The sequence below is a fragment of the Peromyscus eremicus genome, chromosome 19, assembly GCF_949786415.1.
Source record: "Peromyscus eremicus chromosome 19, PerEre_H2_v1, whole genome shotgun sequence".
In the NCBI taxonomy this organism is placed as follows: Eukaryota; Metazoa; Chordata; class Mammalia; order Rodentia; family Cricetidae; genus Peromyscus; species Peromyscus eremicus.
The window spans coordinates 63159492-63180175 of NC_081435.1; the positions used below are offsets into that span (position 1 = coordinate 63159492).

The 20684-nt window shown below is 48.8% G+C and overlaps 1 protein-coding gene across 1 annotated transcript in view; it reads right to left on the reverse strand.

The window, feature by feature from the left end:
• The window catches only part of Ctif (cap binding complex dependent translation initiation factor), a 261280-nt gene that overhangs the window by 191050 nt on the left and 49546 nt on the right, over positions 1–20684 (reverse strand). Inside the window, exon 2 of the mRNA XM_059246296.1 lies at positions 12881–13089. Coding sequence (XP_059102279.1) covers positions 12881–13060 — 180 coding nt within the window. The 5' untranslated portion in view covers positions 13061–13089. The remainder of the gene's footprint in view (positions 1–12880; positions 13090–20684) is intronic.

Consider the following 20684-nt stretch of genomic DNA (forward strand, 5'->3'; position numbering starts at 1 on the left):
GCATGCATAGCAGAAAGAGTACAACCTCAGTATAAGCTGAGTAGGGAGGGCTCCAGGCCAGCAAGGCACACTGCGGCTGAGGACAGTATGCCTAGGGCAGGAAAGACCTTTCATTGTGACGCTGATGCCATAGGCCGAGTTCAAGTATACTCCAAGGAAATAAAATGAAAGGCACAAAGATAAGCTACAGACCTGACTATAGTTCCTAGAAGCCAGATTTTTAAAAATTAAGTTATGCAATATGCCTGACATAACCCAATACAGTCAAAATATTATTACTTAAATAGATAATAATTATAATAAAAAATAAGGTGGGGCCCATATCTGTAATCTCATCATGAAGGAAGCCAAGGCAGAAGGATCCTGAGTTTGAGCTATATGGTAAGAGAAACAAAATGTTAATTAGCCTTTTGACAACTCAACACAAATCTTGGCCTATCAGTGAAAGGATCTCAACTGAGGACTGAGGAGTTGCTTTCTTTAGAGTGGCCAGGAGGTAAGCCTGTGGAGCATTTTCTTGATTAGGGATTGATGTGGAAGAGCCCAGGCCACTGGGGGCAAGTGCTAGCCCTGGGCATGTGGTCCTGGGTTGTAAGAAAGCAGGCTGAGCAAGCTACAGGGAGAAAGTCAGTAGCGGCCCTCTTCCCTGGCCTCTGCTTCCGTTCCTGACTCTAGGCTCCTGCCTTGAGTTCCTGGCCTGACTTCTTTGGTGACTGACTTTGATGTCAAAGTGTAAGTCAAATAAGGTGTCTTGTCACAGCAACAGAAACCCTAAGACAACATTCTTTGTATACCAAAGTGCACACTCATATTGGGTGAGCCACATGTGGCCAATCACTGTTGGACAGTACGATTCTGGAGAGAAGGCAAGGCATCACGGCCACTTCATACCCATCCCAGCTCTCACTGTACTGACGAGGCAGCCACCTCTCAGGTTCCCTGGTGATCTGGACTCAGGCTGGGCTTCTCAAGACAGGAAGAAGGGAGAAGTCGGGCATGCCCTGTCTCTACTTCTAAAGGCATAACTAACACCAAGTGGGCATTCTTCACTGCTCCAGCCCTCGCCACATAGGCTTGCACACATGACCTTGACCCTGGCCTCTGGAAATACCATCTTCTTCCTTGGGCCTCATGTTAAGAGGCAGAAAATGGACCTGTAAGTAGCTGCTACTTTCTAGTAATTTAGCCTCTTAGGTCTTTTATACAGATAATCAATTCCCGGGATTATATTTCCTTGGATAGTCTCAAGGCACTTCTCCCCAAAGATTAACTAATTAACAACAGAGAAGCCCCTCAGCCACCACTTTAACCACATAAGATCAATACTCCAGTGACACACAGCAGCAGCATGGGCTCCTGATACTGCATGCTGGGGGGTCTCCTTGGAGGACCGAGAGCATAACACTTTTGAGGGATTCCCCCCCGCCACCGGTGCCAGCTTTAACGTGATCATGAAAAATACCAGACAACCCAGATTACTGACTTTCACCAAAATCACAGGCGTCACCAAAATGTCAAGACTGTATAAGAAAAGGAAAACCCCAGCTGGGCGGTGGTGGCGCACGCCTTTAATCCCAGCACTCGGGAGGCAGAGGCAGGTGGATGGATCTCTGTGAGTTTGAGGCCCACCTGGGCTACAGAGTTCCAGGAAAGTGCTAAGCTACACAGAGAAACCCTGTCTCAAAAAAAAAAAAAAAAAAGGAAAACCCAAGGAAATACCAGACAGGAAAACATGGACATTAAATACAAATTTGAATCTCAGGATAGAAGAAGGACATGGTTCTTCATTCTGATGCTTGTGCCATGGTTGTGTAAAGCTGAGTGATACGGGCCACTTGGAACTACTGTTGCACTTTTGCTATGAGTCTAAAATAATTTCAAAAAGCAAAAGATATATATATATATATATATATATATAATATATATATATGAAGACATACACAGACATATGTTAAGAGCATTCCTTTGCTTTACATCTTGGCACAACTCCTCTCCTGGGAGGAGTCAGCTGAGTCAGCTGAGGCTGACAGGATAGGTACAGCCGAGGAGCACAGGGTGTGAGGGAAGCCCTGAGTAAGTGAAGCTGAGTGAATGTGTGTTGTTCACATAGGCACAGCTGTGTCAAGGACCCTACAGCCTCAGGCTCAAGGGGACGGCAAAGCCTTCCTTGGGGGACCGAGAGCAAGCATTGACAGTGTGTGTAGAAAATGTCCATCAGAGCTCTCCCTGCTGGATGTTTACAGCCTGAACACTGCTCCTATTGAGGTTGCTTCTACTTAGGTAAGATAAACAAGCTTCCTTGGTCCAGCTGTGCACCATAATGTATGCAATAACCCTGCCTCTCTGTTCAGTTGTATGCAATAACCCTGCCTCTCTGTTCAGTTGTATGCAATAACCCTGCCTCTCTGTTCAGTTGTATGAAATAACCCTGCCTCTCTGTTCAGTTGTATGTAATAATAACCCTGCCTCTCTGTTCAGTTGTATGCAATAATAACCCTGCCTCTCTGTTCAGTTGTATGCAATAATAACCCTGCCTCTCTGTTCAGTTGTATGCAATAATAACCCTGCCTCTCTGTTCAGTTGTATGCAATAATAACCCTGCCTCTCTGTTCAGTTGTATGCAATAATAACCCTGCCTCTCTGTTCAGTTGTATGCAATAACCCTACCTCTCTGTTCAACTTCTATAATAAACAAGCCAAACTTCCAGAGTGCTGAAGTTTCTCCATCTGAGAGCCCCGACCACCCAAACCCCAGCTTTGTGTCCGTGTGTCCATCTGTCTGTCATTCCTTCACTATACCAGTCAGATCCAAATCCCTGAAGCCATGCAAGAACACAACAAAGGAGTAAGGTGATTGCTAGCTTCTCTCCTTCTAGGAATCCTAGACACTGGCTGGACAGCATGGATGGGACATCCCATAATGTGGTGACTTGCAGGTGAGTGCAGCTCCTGCTAGGGAGGCTCTACATACATCTGTGTGCAAGCACATCCCCCAGTGAGCTGGCCCAGGCCTAGCAAGGCAGCTCTATTGTATCTACCAAATCACTTCCTGAGTTCCTCCTTACAGAGCGTATGCCAGAACAAGCAGGGCAACATGTCTGCCAGCAGCAGTGTGGAGAGGGATGAGGACATGAAACAGAAATGAGGAAAAACATGATCTCCACAGGGGCTGGGAGGGGAAGGGCATGGATGGCCCACGAGAACACTCTCAGGGTTCCCAGAGAAGGGTGATCCAGAGCTGGTGGAATCAAAACGGAGGCAGTGGGCAGCTTGGAGGCATACTCCAGCTGAGAGGCTATAAAAGTCAGTGCCATTACCCCCATGGAGACAGTACAGCTCTCACCAGGCAGCACCGCAGAGCTGGCCCGGGGGTAGTGGGTCAGGGCCAGGTTCCATGTTTCTCAGTGGTCGAAAAGTTGGAAATGAAGGAAGGGACTAGAGCATGGGAGTGGGGGGGGGGGGAGGCAGCAGAAAGTGAGTGTTCCATGTAGGGAAAGGCGAACACGGTGATGGCGCCCGCAGAACCATCAGACCCAGTGAGTCTGACCCAAGCCCAGCCCCCAGTAGAACAGGGATTGTGGTTCTGCCTGAGCAGTACCCCTGGCACCCAAGGGAGCCACCAAGCATGAACGATCACCTAGTCACCCACTGGTCTTGTGGGGCTCCCACTCGAATGGTCCAGCCCTGCAAAAGCCTGGGCCATCATTTCCATATGGCTGCTCGAGTCACAGGGATGTGTGTCTCTGCCCTGGTCCTCAAAGCTCTGGGAACCCCTCTCCAAAACTCCTCCAGCCTGTGGCTGGATGCCACCCTTAGCGTTTTCTTTCTTCTCATGTTATAGCCTGTATTGCTTGCTTCCTTTGGTCCTTCTGAGATGCTGCCTAGAGAGCTCCAGGTAGACTCTCCCAAACCTAGCTGAATCTGTTGGGATGACTCTAGGGCAGAGTGGGGCCCTCTTCTCAAATTCTCAGTTCCAGCCTGAATCCGCACACATAGATCCCCTGTCCTTGAGGGCAAATGAGCTCACATCTTAGACCTCCGGACCATGAAGGTCCTCTAGGGACTGGGGGTGGTATTCACCTTGCAAAGGTCCTCCAGCAAAAGAGTCAGGACACGTAGGGGAATGGTGCATGTGGGAATACTTCGCGTGGAGTACACACCCCACAGCTTTAGACCTTCCACCATAGCTGCTGTAATTTATATCTTAATTTAAAAATCTGGAATGACTATAGGACACGGGGTTAAGATTTGACAAACACTGGAGTATTAGATGTTTATTCTGAACTCAAAATGCTTATTCCACCATTCTCTGCTCTTAATCTGTACATGAAAAGATACTGAACAATTCAAGCAGTTATAGTCAGTCACCAGTCATTTGCACTCCAGGATGGGCAACACTTTTTAGCAAACTTTGGGAAGAATGGGGAAGTCCACATGGTACTGAGCACTAGAGGAGAGGTTTGGAGTAGGGCAGGCTGATGGCAAACACACACACACACACACACACACACACACACACACACACACGCACACGCACACGCACACGCACGCATGCACTTTTCAGTGTCGAAGTCCCCAGGGACTAGCCCCACCCAACATCAAGGCTGATGACAGAGTAGCGTCAGGTCCAGGTATTAGTTACTTTTCTCATCACTCTGCCCATACCTGACAAAGCAACTTAGGGATGAAGGGTTTGCTCTAGCTCACAGCTTTGGGGTATGCAGTTCATCCAGGTGGAGTTCATGGTGGTGAGAACTAAGGCTGGGACTCTTCACATCTCAGAGGATCAGGAAGTAGAGAGTGGACAGGAAGTGAGGCCAGGCTACTACATCTCCAGGTCCGCCCTCAGTGATCCAGGTCCCCTAGCAAGCCTCCACCTTCTAATGATCCCATAACCTCCCAGACATCAGCAGTCAGAGACCAAGCGTTCAAGCACGCGTGTTGTGGGATATTTGTACACGGTGTGATGATATAGTGCTGTGATTGGTGTAATAAAGAGCTGAATGGCCAATAGCTAGGCAGGAGGTATAGGCAGGACTTCTGGGGACAGGAGGGACTCTGGGAAGAAGAAAGGTGGAGACACCAGGAGACACAAAGCAAGCAGGATGTGCAGGAGGAGAGGTAATAGCCACAAGCCATGTGGCAGAATGTAGATTAATATAAATGGGTTAATTTAAGTTATAAGAACTAGTCAGGAACAAGTCTAAGCTATAGGCCAAGCTTTCATAATTAATAAGAAGTCTCCATGTCATTATTTGGGAGCTGGTAGGACAGAGAAAGACTCTTTACACATTTAAGAATCCTGTGGAGGATAATTTATACTCAAACCATGCCACCATATGTTGAATCAGTAGAGGAACAAAATCACATGCACAAAAAAGCCCCCACTAAACAAAAACAAAACCAAAACAAACAAACAAACAAAAAAAACAAGGTCATAAACAATTAGTGCGCAAATGAGAACTTAGTACATGGTAAGTTTGCTTTTTGTTGACAAGAGTTCATGTAGTCCAGGCTGCCTCAAACTACTGATCCTCCTAACTTCTTCATCCAAGTGCTGGGGTTACAGTGGGTGCCACCACATCTGGCTGATAAAGACAGGATTTAAAAACAGAGATTAGGAGAGACTCATCAATAACCACATAAAGAAATGATTGTCCTAGATGTTTATCATGTGCTATTCCTGGGAAACATGTTCCAAGTTGACTCAAAGCTCTGAGACAGGTTCAAACTACATCAACCATCAACATTTAAAACTCCTGTGTATGTGAGAGGAGTCAGAATGGAAGGAAGGAAGGATGGATGGATGGAAGGATGGGAGGAAGGGTGGGAGGAAGGAAGGAAGGAAGGGAGGAAGGAAGGGAGGAAGGAAGGAAGGAAGGAAGGGAGGAAGAAAGGAAGGAAGGAAGGACGGATGGAAGGCAGGCAGGCAGCTGAAGGGCTACTTGTAGCATGTATAGTCAAGGATTAATCACAAGAATCAGTGAGGCTTTCATGTTAAACCTGTCAGCTTGTTAACATTTGGTCCTCAAGCCCTTCTGGATGCTTTTATTTTCTCTATTTGGCACATGTGAAGACTGGGGCACAGTATGATTAAGTAACTTGTCCAGGATTACACCATCAAAGAGTGGCAGAATGGGCTAAGGGCAGAAATAGCTATGAACTTGAAGAGGGAAAAAAAAAGGGCTGATTCTAAACGCAATGTTCAGTTTTGGTTTCAGTGTTCTAACCAGATTCGGTTTTTGTTTGTTTTGTTTTTGCTATTGCTATGATTTGGATATGAAGGATCTTCCACAAACCCTCAAAAGTTAGGGACAGGCCCCCCCACTGTGTTCTATTTGTTGAGCTGTGACTGGATCCTGAGGCTTTGATCTGATGGGTAATTGCTTGGTAGATTCACACTACAGTGGTATTATTGGGAGGTGTGGTCTAGCTGGAGGAAGTCAATCCCTGTCCCAGCCCCTTCCTGTCTCTCTTTGTTTCCTGGCTGCCAGGAGGACAGCGGCTTTCCTCTGGTGATGGCTTCGCCACGGCACTGGACCTCACTACAGGCCCAGAAACATGAGCCAAGCAACCACGGAACCATTCTTCTCGAAGCTTCCCATCCCAGAACGGCTTATGTCGTGTATTTGGCCACAGAGATAAGAGAGACCAACACAGCTCTAAGGGTCTTATTGGGAGAGCTGGTGAAATAAAGGTCCACAGATGAAGCAAGAGAGCAAAACTGTCTTTGTTCCCTCCACTGGGACCATGGCATCTTTCTTGTCCTTAGGAATACACTGAAGTGACTAGGGATAAAGGGGTCTCATGTCTGCAAATGATTCAGAGAGAAGTCATACATATATGTATGTATATGTTGTTCTTCCAATTATTCATTTAAAAGCAACAAATGTATATATAGTAAATATATAAATATATATTTAGAGGCAGAGTAAAAAGTGTTATATTAACAATTAGGGCCATGGGGTGAAGGCTATGCATGAATTCTTTGTACAATATTATTGGGATTTTGTATATTTTTAAAATTATTTCAAAATGAAATACACACACACACACACACACACACACACACACACACACACACAAGGTCATCTGACTCAAGGATTCTTAAGCTAGGGGATTCAGGGCTACCCACAGGGTTTTATGAAGGTCCACGTGCTGGGACCCTCCACTGTCTTTCAAAGTGACAGAGTTCTCTCCAGGCCTTAAGGAGGCCCTGATGCCCAGTTCACTGGCCATATCTCTCTTGTGCTCTGCGCTGGCCAGACTGACCTCTGCCCTGTGCCTCAATGTGGTCTTCATCCCCATTCCAGAGCTCTGCTTTGGTCCTTCCCTCTACATGGAGTACTCGTTCCTAAGTAACCTCACTCTCTCACGACCTCCAAATCTTCTCTCCAAAGCCTCCTTCCAACAGCCCTGGCCTCCATCCCCTTTCAATGCCTGCCTCCTATCACCCTACTTCCCATCCTTCCTACCAGAAAGCAAGTTCTGGCAAGGCAGGGACCATGGCTGATTCTGCCTATCACTGTGTTCCAGAGCCTACACCTCTGCCTGAATGAATAAATGTTAGCTTGAGTTATATCATACTTCTGGGCCACCAGCAGGCAGCAAAAAAAGACCAAATTTAAACAACTGCATTTTATCCTAAAAGCCATCACCTAACAATGTATAGGAAATCACGCTAAACAAACAATCAAGCTAAAATTTATGTATATTAGTAGAGCAACTTTGTGAAAGGTGAGCAAAAAAAAAAAAATAAATTCACAACAATTATCATCAGTCCTTGTCACAAAATGATAGTGGATTATTTTTTTCCTGGTTTCCCAGTAGTCTTTGTTTTTCCAATTGTTGCTTTAAAACAGAAATAAATTTTGCCAAAATGAAATTTAATATATTGGGAAAACATGACCAGTAAGTCAGTTAAAAAGTATTCAGTATCTAGAGCCAGGCGGTGGTGTCACACGCCTTTAATCCCAGAACTTGGGAGGCAGAGGCAGGCGGATCTTTGTGAATTCGAGGCCAGTCTGGTCTATAGAGCAAGATCCAGGAAAGGCGAAAAGCTACACAGAGAAACCCTGTCTCGAAAAACCAATAAATAATAATAATAATAATAATAATAATAATAATAATAATAATAAAAGTATTCAGTCTCACCAGAAGATGGACAGTGCAGAATAAAGCGGAGGCTGTCCCCACACACTGGTGCAGTTATGAAGGACAGAACAGTCACTTCTGGAGAACAGTTTGCCGAGAGTCACTAAAATGAATTCTACTCCCCAGCACCTACCCAAAGAAATACTTGACTTGTGCAGAAGGAAGCAAATCCTTTTACCATCGCACTAACTACCATCGCACTAGCGTGTCATGCATTCCCAGGGGAAAACTGGCAGGTCAAGTGGGCTCCTCACACTGAACGGAGGGCTAACCAGACCCCGCTACAAACCACTGGATAGCCACTTAACAGCACAGTGGATGCACAAGCCTGGAAGAGTCCTCAGGTCTACAGGTTTGGGGACATGGATGTTTGGGGGCGTGGGGACAAGTTCCTCTTCCTCCAGCAGTGGACGGTCTGCAATCATGCAAGGCGCATGCACTCTCGTCAAACTTCAGAGCACGCGAAACGTTTAAGGAATGTTCCCTAATGTCACACGGGCAGTTTCCCCTAGACTGCAAACCTTAACATCCATCTAAAGCCCCTCCAGAGGCCTGGCTATCCAGATCTATGGCAGATCCAGGCATCTAAGTGCGAGTCAGGTCCATCTGAGCTAGTAGCAGGAGGAAGTGCAGAGCTAGCCTGTGGACATTCAACTATTTGCTTACCTTCCCTCCTCTCTCTCTCTCTCTCTCTTCTCTCTCTCTCTCTCTCTCTCTCTCTCTCTCTCTCTCTCTCTCTCTCTCTCACACACACACACACACACACACACACACAGAGCTCAGCAGTCCTTGGGCAGACAAGGGGTATAGGAAGGACCCTTCTTCTCAAAGTGTCTAAGGACAACTGCTCTGGACACAGACTCTCCTGCCCCCAAAGGTTGCTTGTCAGGCGAGGCCTCCTGGCTTCCTCGGACTCTCTCCTTGCCAAAGTATATTTGAGCTGGAGAAACCTTCCAAAAATGCCCTACCGTGGGCTCCAGGTCCACACAGGAAGCAGGCAGTGCATGGCACCAAGTGCCACGTTAGGCCCGTAGAGTTACACCTGCGGTGTAACTAAGGACATCAGCTCAGACGTTTCCGTGCATCTACAGCATTTCTTTCTTTTGAAATCAATTTGATTTAGAAATAGGTAGAAGATTAGCCAGACCTCTGTGTGTGTACAAGGACACTTCCAGAGACAGATCATGCTAACATGGATGAACTGCGAAGTCCATAGATGGATTCAGATTCTGAGCAGACTACGGGGAGGTGGCAGAATTGTGGACGGTGGGGCCTAGTTGGAGGAAGTTGGTGGGGCTGTATCTTGCCCTGGACTTTCTGTTATTATCCACTCTGCTTCCTGTCCCTACAATGTGAACTGCTCTGTTCTTCTACATTCTCCCCACTGTGATGGAGCAAAACCTCTAAAACTGTGAAATAGACACATTCTTCTTCTCTATTGAAAAAAAATAAATGTTTTTTTTTCTGTATATGTGTGATGTGTGTGTGTGTGGTGCGTGTGTGTGTGTGTGTGTGTGTGTGTGTGTGTGTGTGTATGTGTATCAGAGGATAACCTCAACTGTTTGTTCTCACCTTTCACCTTGTCTGAGACAAGGTCTCTTTCTAGTTTTCTCATTAGCTGCTGTGTACACCAGGCTAGCCAGCCCCATGATGTGTACACCAGGTTAGCCAGCCCCATGATGTGTACACCAGGCTAGCCAGCCCCATGATGTGTACACCAGGCTAGCCAGCCCGTGAACTTCAGCTGATTCTCTCATCTCCCCCTCTTACACAGCTGGATGAATGAATACCAGGATTGCAGATATGTGCTACCATGCCCAGCTTTACACTGGTCCTAAGGATTTGAACTCAGGTCGTTACGCTCGTGTGCAAGCACGTTACCCACCTCTCAAGTCCCTCTCTAAGGTTTAATGTGAGGTATTTATTCACGATGAAGCAATTGTAACTAACACATTGCCACAGATAGCCCAAGCAGATGAAATTTCCTTGGCTTTCAGATCCAGGTCATGATATTGCTAACTGTATAATAGAGTGGCTTAAATTAATAAATGAAATAGTACAAATAAACCAACACCCTCAGACACGCACGCTCCTCCCATCTTGAGGTCATTTATAGATCAGGTCATTGTCCCACCCACTGTGTTCCTCCTGGACAGCAGTCACCTCTCCCTCACCCTGTTGTCCTTCCATGTGCTTTTAGAGAGCCTGGCGATGGTTGAGTGTTCCGAGCTATAGGCCTCTGTGCTGGCTTCCCCCTTCTCCCCCCACAGATTCCCGGGCTCACTTCACCCCTTCCTTTCAATTCTTGCACCCCTCAAACACTTTGACCTCAGGACTCCTCTTCTGGACTTGCAGCCCTCTCTTTCTGGTACCAGGACCCCAGCAATGCTTCATCCCCAGGGCCTGCACTCCATTAGAGCATTTACTACCTTCCCTTGGCTGGGTATCCCACTACATCACCATCCTCATTCCCTGGCCTTTCTCCCGGTTTCCCTTCACTGTACTTCAGCCTCGGCTAAGACCACCGTCCTAACTCTGCAGCAGCCCTGAGGTGGCTGGAAGTCCCTGGAACCCCACCCCCCAGCTCTGCTGCAGGCGTCATTTCTCATATGTGGTGGCAGGGTGGGCTGTCGGGAGGTGGACAGATCCAGTGCTCTGCTCGCTCCCCTCACCCTGGACCATTCCCTGTCTCTTGCACGTAGCCTGGCTATGATCCCGTTGGCCCTCACTTCTGCAACACCCCCGCATCACTGTCTCCTTCAGTTGAGCTCCTAGTGGTGGCAACAAACCTGGCCTCCTGCTGCTGCCTGTGTCTACCTCCATCTCTCCACGGGCACCTCCCCAGCCACTGCCACTAATGATCAGTTGTCCCTTCAGTGATGCTGGCCCTCTTCTCCACATCCTAGCAGCAATCCCAAAAGTTACCCATCCCTCTGCCTACTCCTTAACCCCTCTTCTTCCAGACCCCAGGCATTGCACTCACCCTGGCTTTCTTCTGGCCAGCTCTCACTGGCTCTTCCTCTTCTTGCATCTATCCCGGGGTTCCTGACCCAGGTTAGCCCTGTACCTCTCCTGTCCACATGGTCCCCTTCTCCTCTCTACCTTGTCAGTCTGAGGCTCCTCTCCCAGCCCGTTCCAGCACCGAATCCCCTGGTTGGGTCTTGGCTCCTCTTCCAGCTCCACCTTTGGTATGCATTGCTCCCTCAGTCCACAGCTCTTTACCCACCACCCTTGACCTCCTTCCCATCATTCACTGACCTCATTCTGACCCCTCTATAATACTACAAACTAGCAAATCTCTTGAGAAGTCCCTACCATTGGGTGTGAACTGTCCCCTTAAGGTCACTCTCTAGCTCTCTTAATGCTTGTACTTAAATCTGTTAAAGCATCCGATGTAAAAACAAAACAAAACAACTCCAACTTTGCTTCAATAAACAAACAAGCCCCACCCTCCGGCCCCTGGCTCCTCAGCCCCTTAGTTTAGCCTTCCCAGCTGAGATGTTCACCAGCACAGGAACAGAAATTCATGAAGGCAGCAGGGCTTTTACTCATTTCCAATTCCAAGATCTCCCAGATCCCTCAAGAGTGTGGGTGCTCTACCCACCCCTGTGCGTTGATTGGGTAACGAGCAGATTATGGTCTCACATACTCATCGCTTTAGACCATTAAGAACACTAAGGAAAACAGCAGGGGATTGTCTTCTGCCCCCAGCACCCCATGGAATGGAACAGGGGAGTCCTGTTTCCTAATGGTTTCCAGGCTGACTCCTGGTCTGGGCTTCATTCTAGTTTCCTAAAAAGCTGGGAGACTCTAGATTTTCTCCCCACTGGGCAGTGAGCCAGGTGGCTGCCTTTGGCTTTTCTTTAAGGCAGGGATCCCAAGTAACTCATCATTTACTTGACTACCCAGGTGTGAAGGGGACAGCTACAGGAGGGGCCCCTGGTACTCTGACCCTGGACAGAAGAGAAGGTCCTTTCTTGCCTCCTCGTATGGGTGGCTGTTGCCCTTGTCACCCTTGTCTTTCTTGACATTCCAGCTCTCCAGAGACAGCAGGTTTACCATTTGACAGATAGGGAAACTGAGCCTCTGATATTGGGGGCTTTGCCCAAGGTCAAATGAGCAGCTAGAACCAAGTCTGGAAATAATCTCGGAAGAATCTATTGGAGATGTACTGTGTTGGGCAAATGTGTGTGACAACAGATTGCTAAAGACATCACAGCCCACAGCCTTCCAAGTAAGATCACCTCCCCTGCAAGGCCAAGCTGAGACAGACGGACCCAAGGGGTGAGATCACCCTGAGACTCTTCTCTGAACGCCTCGTGCATCTAAGTGCATAGGTGTATAGCATCCCATCGAGCAGTACAGAAGACACATTGCATAGACTAACAATAACCATCTGCAGTTGAAACCAGACACAGTCACAAGTCTCCAAAGACATGCATTATGGGTAACTAGGACCTCCAGAGCTGCTCTAGAATGTAAGCTTGTGGAGGACAAGAGGTAGTGCTCAGCACATGGTAGGGTGGGTCACAAACGTATGTTAAGAGACAGGTAGTCTGGTTGGGTCCCAGAGGTGGGTCCTCTCTTCCAGGATTCTGGATGCTGAGTCAGGTGGGACCCCATACCCCAGCCGTGTAGGTAGAAATGATAGGACACTGTCAGAAATAAGGTCCCTGGGATCACCTCTCTGAGTCTGTGAAGCCCTTGGACCTGGGCCGGCATTCACCTGGGAGATGTGGGACTGTGTCCTCTGGCTCTCGCCGTCACCTTCTGTCTTGTCCGTCAGCAGCCCCTGCACCTGGTACTCCAGCACATAGCTGTCAATGAAGCGCTCCAGTTCCTCGATCTCCTGGGAGCGGCTGCTTCCCGCCTCGGAGGAGGCCGATGCGGCTGACGAGTTCTCCATCCCTCCAGCTCAGGGGCCTGGGCTGGCTGCTGGGGAAGAGGACAGACAGCCTCCGTGAGATGCTGCTGGAGGCCAGGACAATGCCCCACTTGAGAAATTCTCTCCACTCTTAGAAGCAATTTGGTCTCCCAGTTGCCGGAAAAGTTAGTGGACTATTACTGGCTTATCTTTAGCATCATCAAGAATATGCTGAGTTCCCGCTAGGAAGGGGAAGAAACTGAGGCTAGAGGAGGCAGGGACCTGACAGGAGTCCACAGAATGGAGCATAGGCTCGGCCTGCTATGGCAGCCTGTGGCCCCTCCACTGGGCTCTCCCAGGCACATGAATCTCATGGACACATGTCATGTGAGGAAGCTGGGCACAGCAATGATCCCACCCTGGCTCACTGAGGCAAGAACAGGAATTGTGATTCATTTGGATCTTGCAATATTTTGGTACCCAGAGGGGGAAGAAAGGACTGTTCCATGGGCCCCTCCTGGACAGCTATTCTAGCCACATTCTCTTTTTGGCACCCTCCTATTCTGGTTGCTGTTGTCCAATCTGATCCAGGCACAACTGATAGCACCTCACTTCAGGTGCCACCTGCTCGGGGCTGTTCAGACAGGAGACAGCTGCAGGACCCAGCTGGCCCCTGGTCCCTGTGACCTGGAGACCTAAGGATCTAGCACCTCACAGGGACATTCTAGACAGGAAGGAAGCTCTACCTTTTCGTCTCAGATGACGATTCCGAGACAGCAGCTGTGTGACCCGCAGTGGGCCTGAGCAGACTGAGCCCTAGCTGTTTATAGTAGTGACCAGACCTCCAGGACCCCTCTCTTACATCCTGTCTTATTCTTTCTCCTTGGGACATAGTTTACAGAGACACCATCCTTCTGTCTTTCTACCGAAGTCACTCCTGGGAAACTGACCCTCAAGGCAACCAAGCCCCAAGCAGGTGCCAGACAGGTCCTTCTCCCTGCTCTCAGGCTGCAATCTCCTATGTCCTGTCCATCAACTATTTTCCCACTGTGCTTAAAATGCACATGACCATTCTTTCAAGTATGTTCTCAATAGCTTTAAGTATGGTCACAATGTTATGTAACTATGACTACTATCCATTTCCATCTCCATAACTTTTTTATTATCCCAAACAGAAGGCACTCCACATTAATCCTTCATTCCCCTGGCCCAGGCCCTGGTAATCCTACCTTCCTTCTGACTCTATGACTTCCTTATTCTGGGTACTGTGTTTAAGTAGAGTCATACAATATTTTTGTGATTGATTTATTTCATAGTGCATTCAAGATTCATCCATGCTGTCACACAGCAGGCACCTCGTGCACTTTTATGACTGATAAGCTATTGTATCACAATAACAATATTACAGTAACACGTCATATGTATTTACTCTGGCCATCCACTCATCCATTATCTGGCATGTGAGCTGTTTTTACATCTGGCTGTGGAGAATCTGCTATGAACATGGGTGTGCAAATATCTGTTTGCTCTGTTGTGTTCAATCCTTTGGGGCATGTACCTGCAGGTTCCCCCACATCTACAAGGCAAGAAGGATGCCACCTCCACAATAAGTGCTTCTTTCGATCCTTTCCCTCCTAATTTGGTTTCTAAGTCACAGTGGGGGGAAAATGGGAAAACCTCATGTAGCTGGCTGAACTTGGAGCCACAGAGATGGCTTCTGGTCTACACAGTGAGAGGGTGAACAAGGAGGCTGGGACCAGGGCAAGCAGGGAAAGAAGAGAAGAGAGTGTGCAAGAGAACCAAGGACTCCCGACTTTTCATGAAGAGGGATGCCCATCCCAGGAGCTGGCCTCCGCAGTGATTCCCAGGGACCTTCCCCTGCCCCTAGTCCCTGCCAGGTGATGGATGAGGAGGACCAAAAAGCCAGGAGGAGGAAAAGTGCTGAAGCTGCATTTGTTGTAAAGGGCACCAAAGGGGAGGGTGCTACCCTGAGGATGCAGACAAGGATAGGCCGCAGCACACATAGCATGAGCAGGGCATGGGGGCACATCTATGTCTATCTGGGAGAAGAGACAGCCCTGGCCGTGTGCTGAGACCTCATCCTAGCTAGGTAGGCCATACTCACGTTGCGGCTTACAGCCCCTCAGTGCCTGACTGCTTATTTTAAGATCAGAATGTAAAACACCCGTTCTCTGGTGGAAAGACAACTTCCCTAGACTGCTCCCCCCCCCCCGACTTTCACAACCCAAACCCTTATTGTTGGGCCCACAGTTGTCTGCAGTGTCCATAGAAAGCCGCACAAAGCACAGGGGTTTCTGCTGAGGTACTTATCTCTCCTCCTCCCTCTGGCCCTTACCTGGCTCTGAGCCCAGAGGCTCACAGTACTCTCCTTCAGGCTATCGGTCTAGAGGAAAAGGCAATACCCACTTCATGGGGCACCCCGTGGGCCTAGAAACAGTAAGATAGTCTCCACCCTTCATTGTCCTTCCATCTACCACCTGCTCAGTGACAAATGGCATTAGGTGCTGTAAATTTAGCCGATCCTTTTAAGAACAGACAGGCATTAGAGGCATCCTCCCCCTCCCCTCCACCCTTGGGGATGAGCTGGGTGACCTGCAAGGCTTGAATGCTGGGAAACCTGTCATCCAGCCCCTGGGAATCTATCATTTTAGCCCCCTAACTTCCTCAAGCTTATTCCCTAACCCCTTCAGCATCTAACCCACCCAGCAGAGATGCTAGATCTACCTCACACAGGAAGCTGGGGATATCTCAAAGTCTACTTTCCAGGCTCAGTTTTTGGCTTTGGGCAACAACCACAAAGGACTCAACTACCCTTGGATCCCAAGCAAGCTACAAGGGAACACAGGGAAGCTGCAAGGGACTCTAGAAGTGGACAGGGGAATTGTTTGATGCTGCCAGGCTCAGAGCCAGTGCTCTCCACTCTGTGCTTGATCCCAGCAAGATGTCAACTCTGCATCAGGGCAACATCTGAGCTTTGAGGGCACGGGACCCAACATGGGCTCACTGTTTTATTTTTGCTAATGTCAATCATCACATCTACCCAAGACTTCATCCCAACTTTCTCCACACCACTTCCTATGAGGCCTGGTGCCACATAGCACCATATCCCTGGGTTCCCTGCCAGCAGTCTGTTCCTGGTGACCCTGTCTGTGTCATACATGTGCTGGCTGCTGACCATTACATGCTAGTTCCCTAGATCCCCTACCCACAGGGCCAGCTAGAACAGCTTCACCCAAAACACACAGTTGGGATGACAGTTCTCCTCTATCACTTGCCAGGCAGACCTGGGCCAGGGATATATATATAGAGAGAGAGAGAGCCTGTGAGAAGAGAGAGGCTGGGCTGTCTGGGAGGGAAGATGCTCACAGTTGTCCAGAGGAAGCCATGGGAACCTTTTCCCTGCCAGGCCCCCATCTCATCTGGCCTGTGCTCCGACCCCTCTCAGATGACTCTGTAGAAGATACTAGTTCCCTGGCAATCAATTCTTTATCCCTATTGTCTGGTTGCTACAGTCAGTCAGTGCTGGCCCGATGGGTTGATATATTCATGTGTGCCAGAGAAACACAGGTTGGTTCAGTGGGGGCCTGTGTGAACAGAAACTCCAGGTTCCCAACCCCTGGGAAGTAGAAAAGTTCGGAAACATGCAGCAGTGGAGGTGTGACTTGGAAATCAGTGACACTGCAGCAGGAGGTAGGACATCCATCAACTTCTGAATGGGGATGTGACCCGACACACCCCACCCCTGCTTTACCAACTCCACTTTAACACTTTCTCACTCTAACACTGGATGGGGTGTTATTCAGAATGCTGGTCTGTTAGAAAACAAATGTCCTGCGCCATGACCCCAGCATTAAAGAATGTGTGGATTAAGGCTGAATAGACTACACTGGCATTTGCAGGTACCATGCATTCGAAGTAGTATTTCTGCTCCTAGAACTTCTGTCTCACTTGTCCATGATGATGTATTTCTTTTTGGGGGGTGGGGTGGGCAGAACCAAAAAAGATGAAGCCCAGCAGACAGGTGTGGTAACTCCCCAAAATTCAATGGACACAGAGTCCCCAGCAACTTGTTAAAATACAGATTCCCAACTAGGTAGATTGGAGCTGGATCCCAAAAGTTGAGGTTATTTTCCCTTGAAATGGTCTCACTGCATACCCCAGGCCGATCTTAACTTCCTGATGCTCTTGCCTCTGACTCCTAAATGTTGGGATTATGGGCATGCACCAACATGTCTTGTGAGATTCTACATTTCTAGCCAGCTCTCAGGACTAGCCAAGACCAGCAAATCTCTCCCATTACTACCACCCTTATTCAGATACCCACTCTGGCATAGTGGAATAGTTGGAAGCTCCATGCAGGGCTCAGGGAGAGTTAGCACACAGTAGGACCTCAATGAGGTGACTGTCCCCTGGGGGACCCTGGGTACTATCTCCACACTACTTGTTCCTGAAATCCCGGCTACATAGCTTCAGTGGCACTCTGAGAATTGAGCCTAACCCTGTGCGGATGATGGTATCAAAACCCGCAGGCAAAACAACCTGCTGGAGGATGCTCAGATACCTCTAGCTACAGCCAGTCTAGACACAGGCCACTCAACAATTCACCCAGCTGGGTCAGCTCCCCCACCTCTGGTGACTATCAGACTTCATGACCCCCAAGTGTAGACCTGAGTTACCATCATTAACACTAAGTGGGAATGGGATTATGGGGAGTCCTCAATAGGAGATTATTCTAAGTCATCCTGTAGCCCTACTCTGTGAGCCAACTCTGGACAGGGTCCCCTTTGCTTACTGCTCCATCCTGAGAGCAGGGTGACTGGGTCCCATGAGAAGGCAGAGCACAGGCAGCAGAAGGCAGTAGCTGTGGCTTCTTAGGAGAACTGACATATGCAGCTGCCACCAATCCTGGAAGGTCTAGGTAGAGAGGACCTAGGAGAGGTATTGAGTGATCGGTCATGGCATCCTCCTTACCATCCAGGCTCCAAATGTGTATCTCCTCAAGAGAGAAACAGCAGAGCAGCAATTGGGCCCAGGACAACTGGGGAGGGGAAGGAGACTCAGGTAGGCCCTGTAGGTGCAATCCCTGATTATGTCTGGATATCCTTACTGTATGGGTCTGCCTTCAAATTCTCAAGGACCACAGGGGCCTGCACTTGGACCTGACACTGACCACCTCCCTTGGCTCCAAGCACACTCGGCCTCCAACATCTTCTTATCCTCCCCCATCTTGTTACTCAACACTTTGGCTGTTCTTGAAATATTCATGGGTCTTTATCTTGCCTTGACAAGACAGTGAGATCCTTGAGGTTCTGTTGCATTCTATATCTGTCTCCATCCAAAGCTCAGGACACACACACACACACACACACACACACACACACACACACACACACACACACCCTAGTACATGCCTTCAGCATTAGCCCTCTTAGTTCTCCTGCCAATGGCCATTGGGCCCCAGTTCTCTCCAGTCCCCACCAGCTCCTAGAATGTCAAAGATAGGATGCTGGGATCCTCCTGTCCAATATCCTCGACCCAACCCAGGCCTCGACCTCTTCCTATGATATTCCAGAGCCTCCTCAAGACAATTTACTACAACTAAGAAGTCATGAACACTTGTTGAGCACTGTGCCTTACAGGTGCCAGGGGGCATGGAAGTTAGGTAAGATGGACCAAAGCTCTGCAGGGTCACTAGCCAAACAAGTGAACCACATCCTTGCCTGGAGTCAGGTGGCTTCCTTGCTGCTCTTCTCTCAAGACTGTGGAATATAAGGGCTATGAGATCTGATTCCAATGCTGGTTAGCCCAATGCCTGCTGCAGGACTCTGGGCTGTCCCTAACCAGACTGCTCATCCGTAAAGAATGCTGATGAACATGTACCTCATAAGCAGCTGTACGGATGGAGTGAGGTGATGCATGAGAGAAGGGCTCAGCACCTCCAGCTACACAGCAAGCCCTCATTTACCACTGGACCTCACAACCATCCCTGCTCTCTCTCACTCTGCCTCTTTGAATTACACCTTTGCCTCTAGGGACTGTTTCCAGGCACATCTCGTCCATAAAGCTTTACTTGGCCACTGGTTACTGCTGCCAATGACTCTCCTCCATCATGTCTTACTGTCTTAAACTCCCCACGCCCTGCTGGGGCCTTAAGTCTGATCCTTTCCTGAGTTACAAGTCTGGGGTGTCCTTGGTTCTGCCATGCTGCACAGACTCGTGGGGACCCAGTCTCTCTCATCCCTGCACTCCAGGTAGATGGCTGGGCCCCACCACTGGCTTTCTTCAAAAGCCTCTGGATTTATCGTCTGAGAAAAAGGACTACCTTGGAGCATGCTGGGTAGGGGAAGGGACACCAAATGTGTCCTGTTGTGAACCCAACAGGGCACTTCAGGTCAAGGCCAGAAAGCTCCAAATGCAGAGGCCCAGGGCATGGAGGCCCTCCTCAGGTAACACTCCCTCTCCAGTGTCCCTTTTGGGGTAACCACAGCCCCAAGACAGCTCTCTTTGTCTCTGCAACATCTTTTTGAACCACAGCCCAGCAGAAGCACTTGGGTCTCAGTGGGGCTGTAACACATGCGAGTACCAGTCAGTTTTCAGCATCAAGAGGCCGCTTGGAAGGTGGAGCTGAGGACAGCATTTCTTTCCCTCTCCCCCTCAAGCTGCCCTTCTGAAAGCCACCTAGCCCCTCAGCCCACAGTGGCCTCAAGACAGCTATTCAGTGGCTCACTGGGCCTTCTGGCCCTTACAGGGACTCACACTTTTCTGTTGCTGTGATAAAACACCATGACCAAGGCAATGACTGGAAGGAAGCGTTTATTATGGCTTCCTGTTCCAGAAGGAAAAGAGCCAATCCCCATGATGGGGAAGTGTCAAGAATGGCAGGCAGCAGGCATGGTGACCGGAGCAGCTGGATGGAGCTGAGAGCTTGAAGTGCAAGCAGGAAGCAGAGAGAACAAGCTAGAAATTGTGAGTTTGGAAACTCTCACAGCCCTCCCCTGATGCCATGCTTCCCCCCAACAAGTCCAGACCTCCTCAGCACCCCCAAACAGCTCTTCCAACTGGGGATCAAGTTTTCAAATGCTCGAGACTTACTGGGACATTCTCATTTAAACCACTACATACAACATTCCCCAGACGATAAATTCATCATACACAGAAGCACAGCCACCAACCAGAGCCATGGGCAGCTCTTGGCCACCCATGGACTATGGTGTTTTATCTGGTTGAGTGCTTTAAAAATATTTGAGTGAAGCCAGGCTATGATGGTGCATGCTTTTAATCCCAGCACTAGAGAGGCAGAGGCAGGCAGATCTCTGTGAGTTTGAGACTAGCCTGGTCTACAAAGCGTTCAAGACAGAGCTACACAGAGAAACTCTATCTCGGGGGAAAAATTGAGTGAATATTTATAATATTTATAAATCAAAAGAACTCATGTAAATATCCACATTTCTGGTTTTTCAGAAGATCAGTCAACTCTGGCCCACCTTTTAGACTGTCAGCTAGAGTGAAGGACTACTGGTCCATTCAGATCACAGTCAACCTATAGCTTGCGTAGACCTGGGATCCCCTTGTTTACCTCCCCACCATGAACAGCTGTCACTCACAAGGCTCCCCTCCCCCACATGTTACATACCCGGACCTCCAG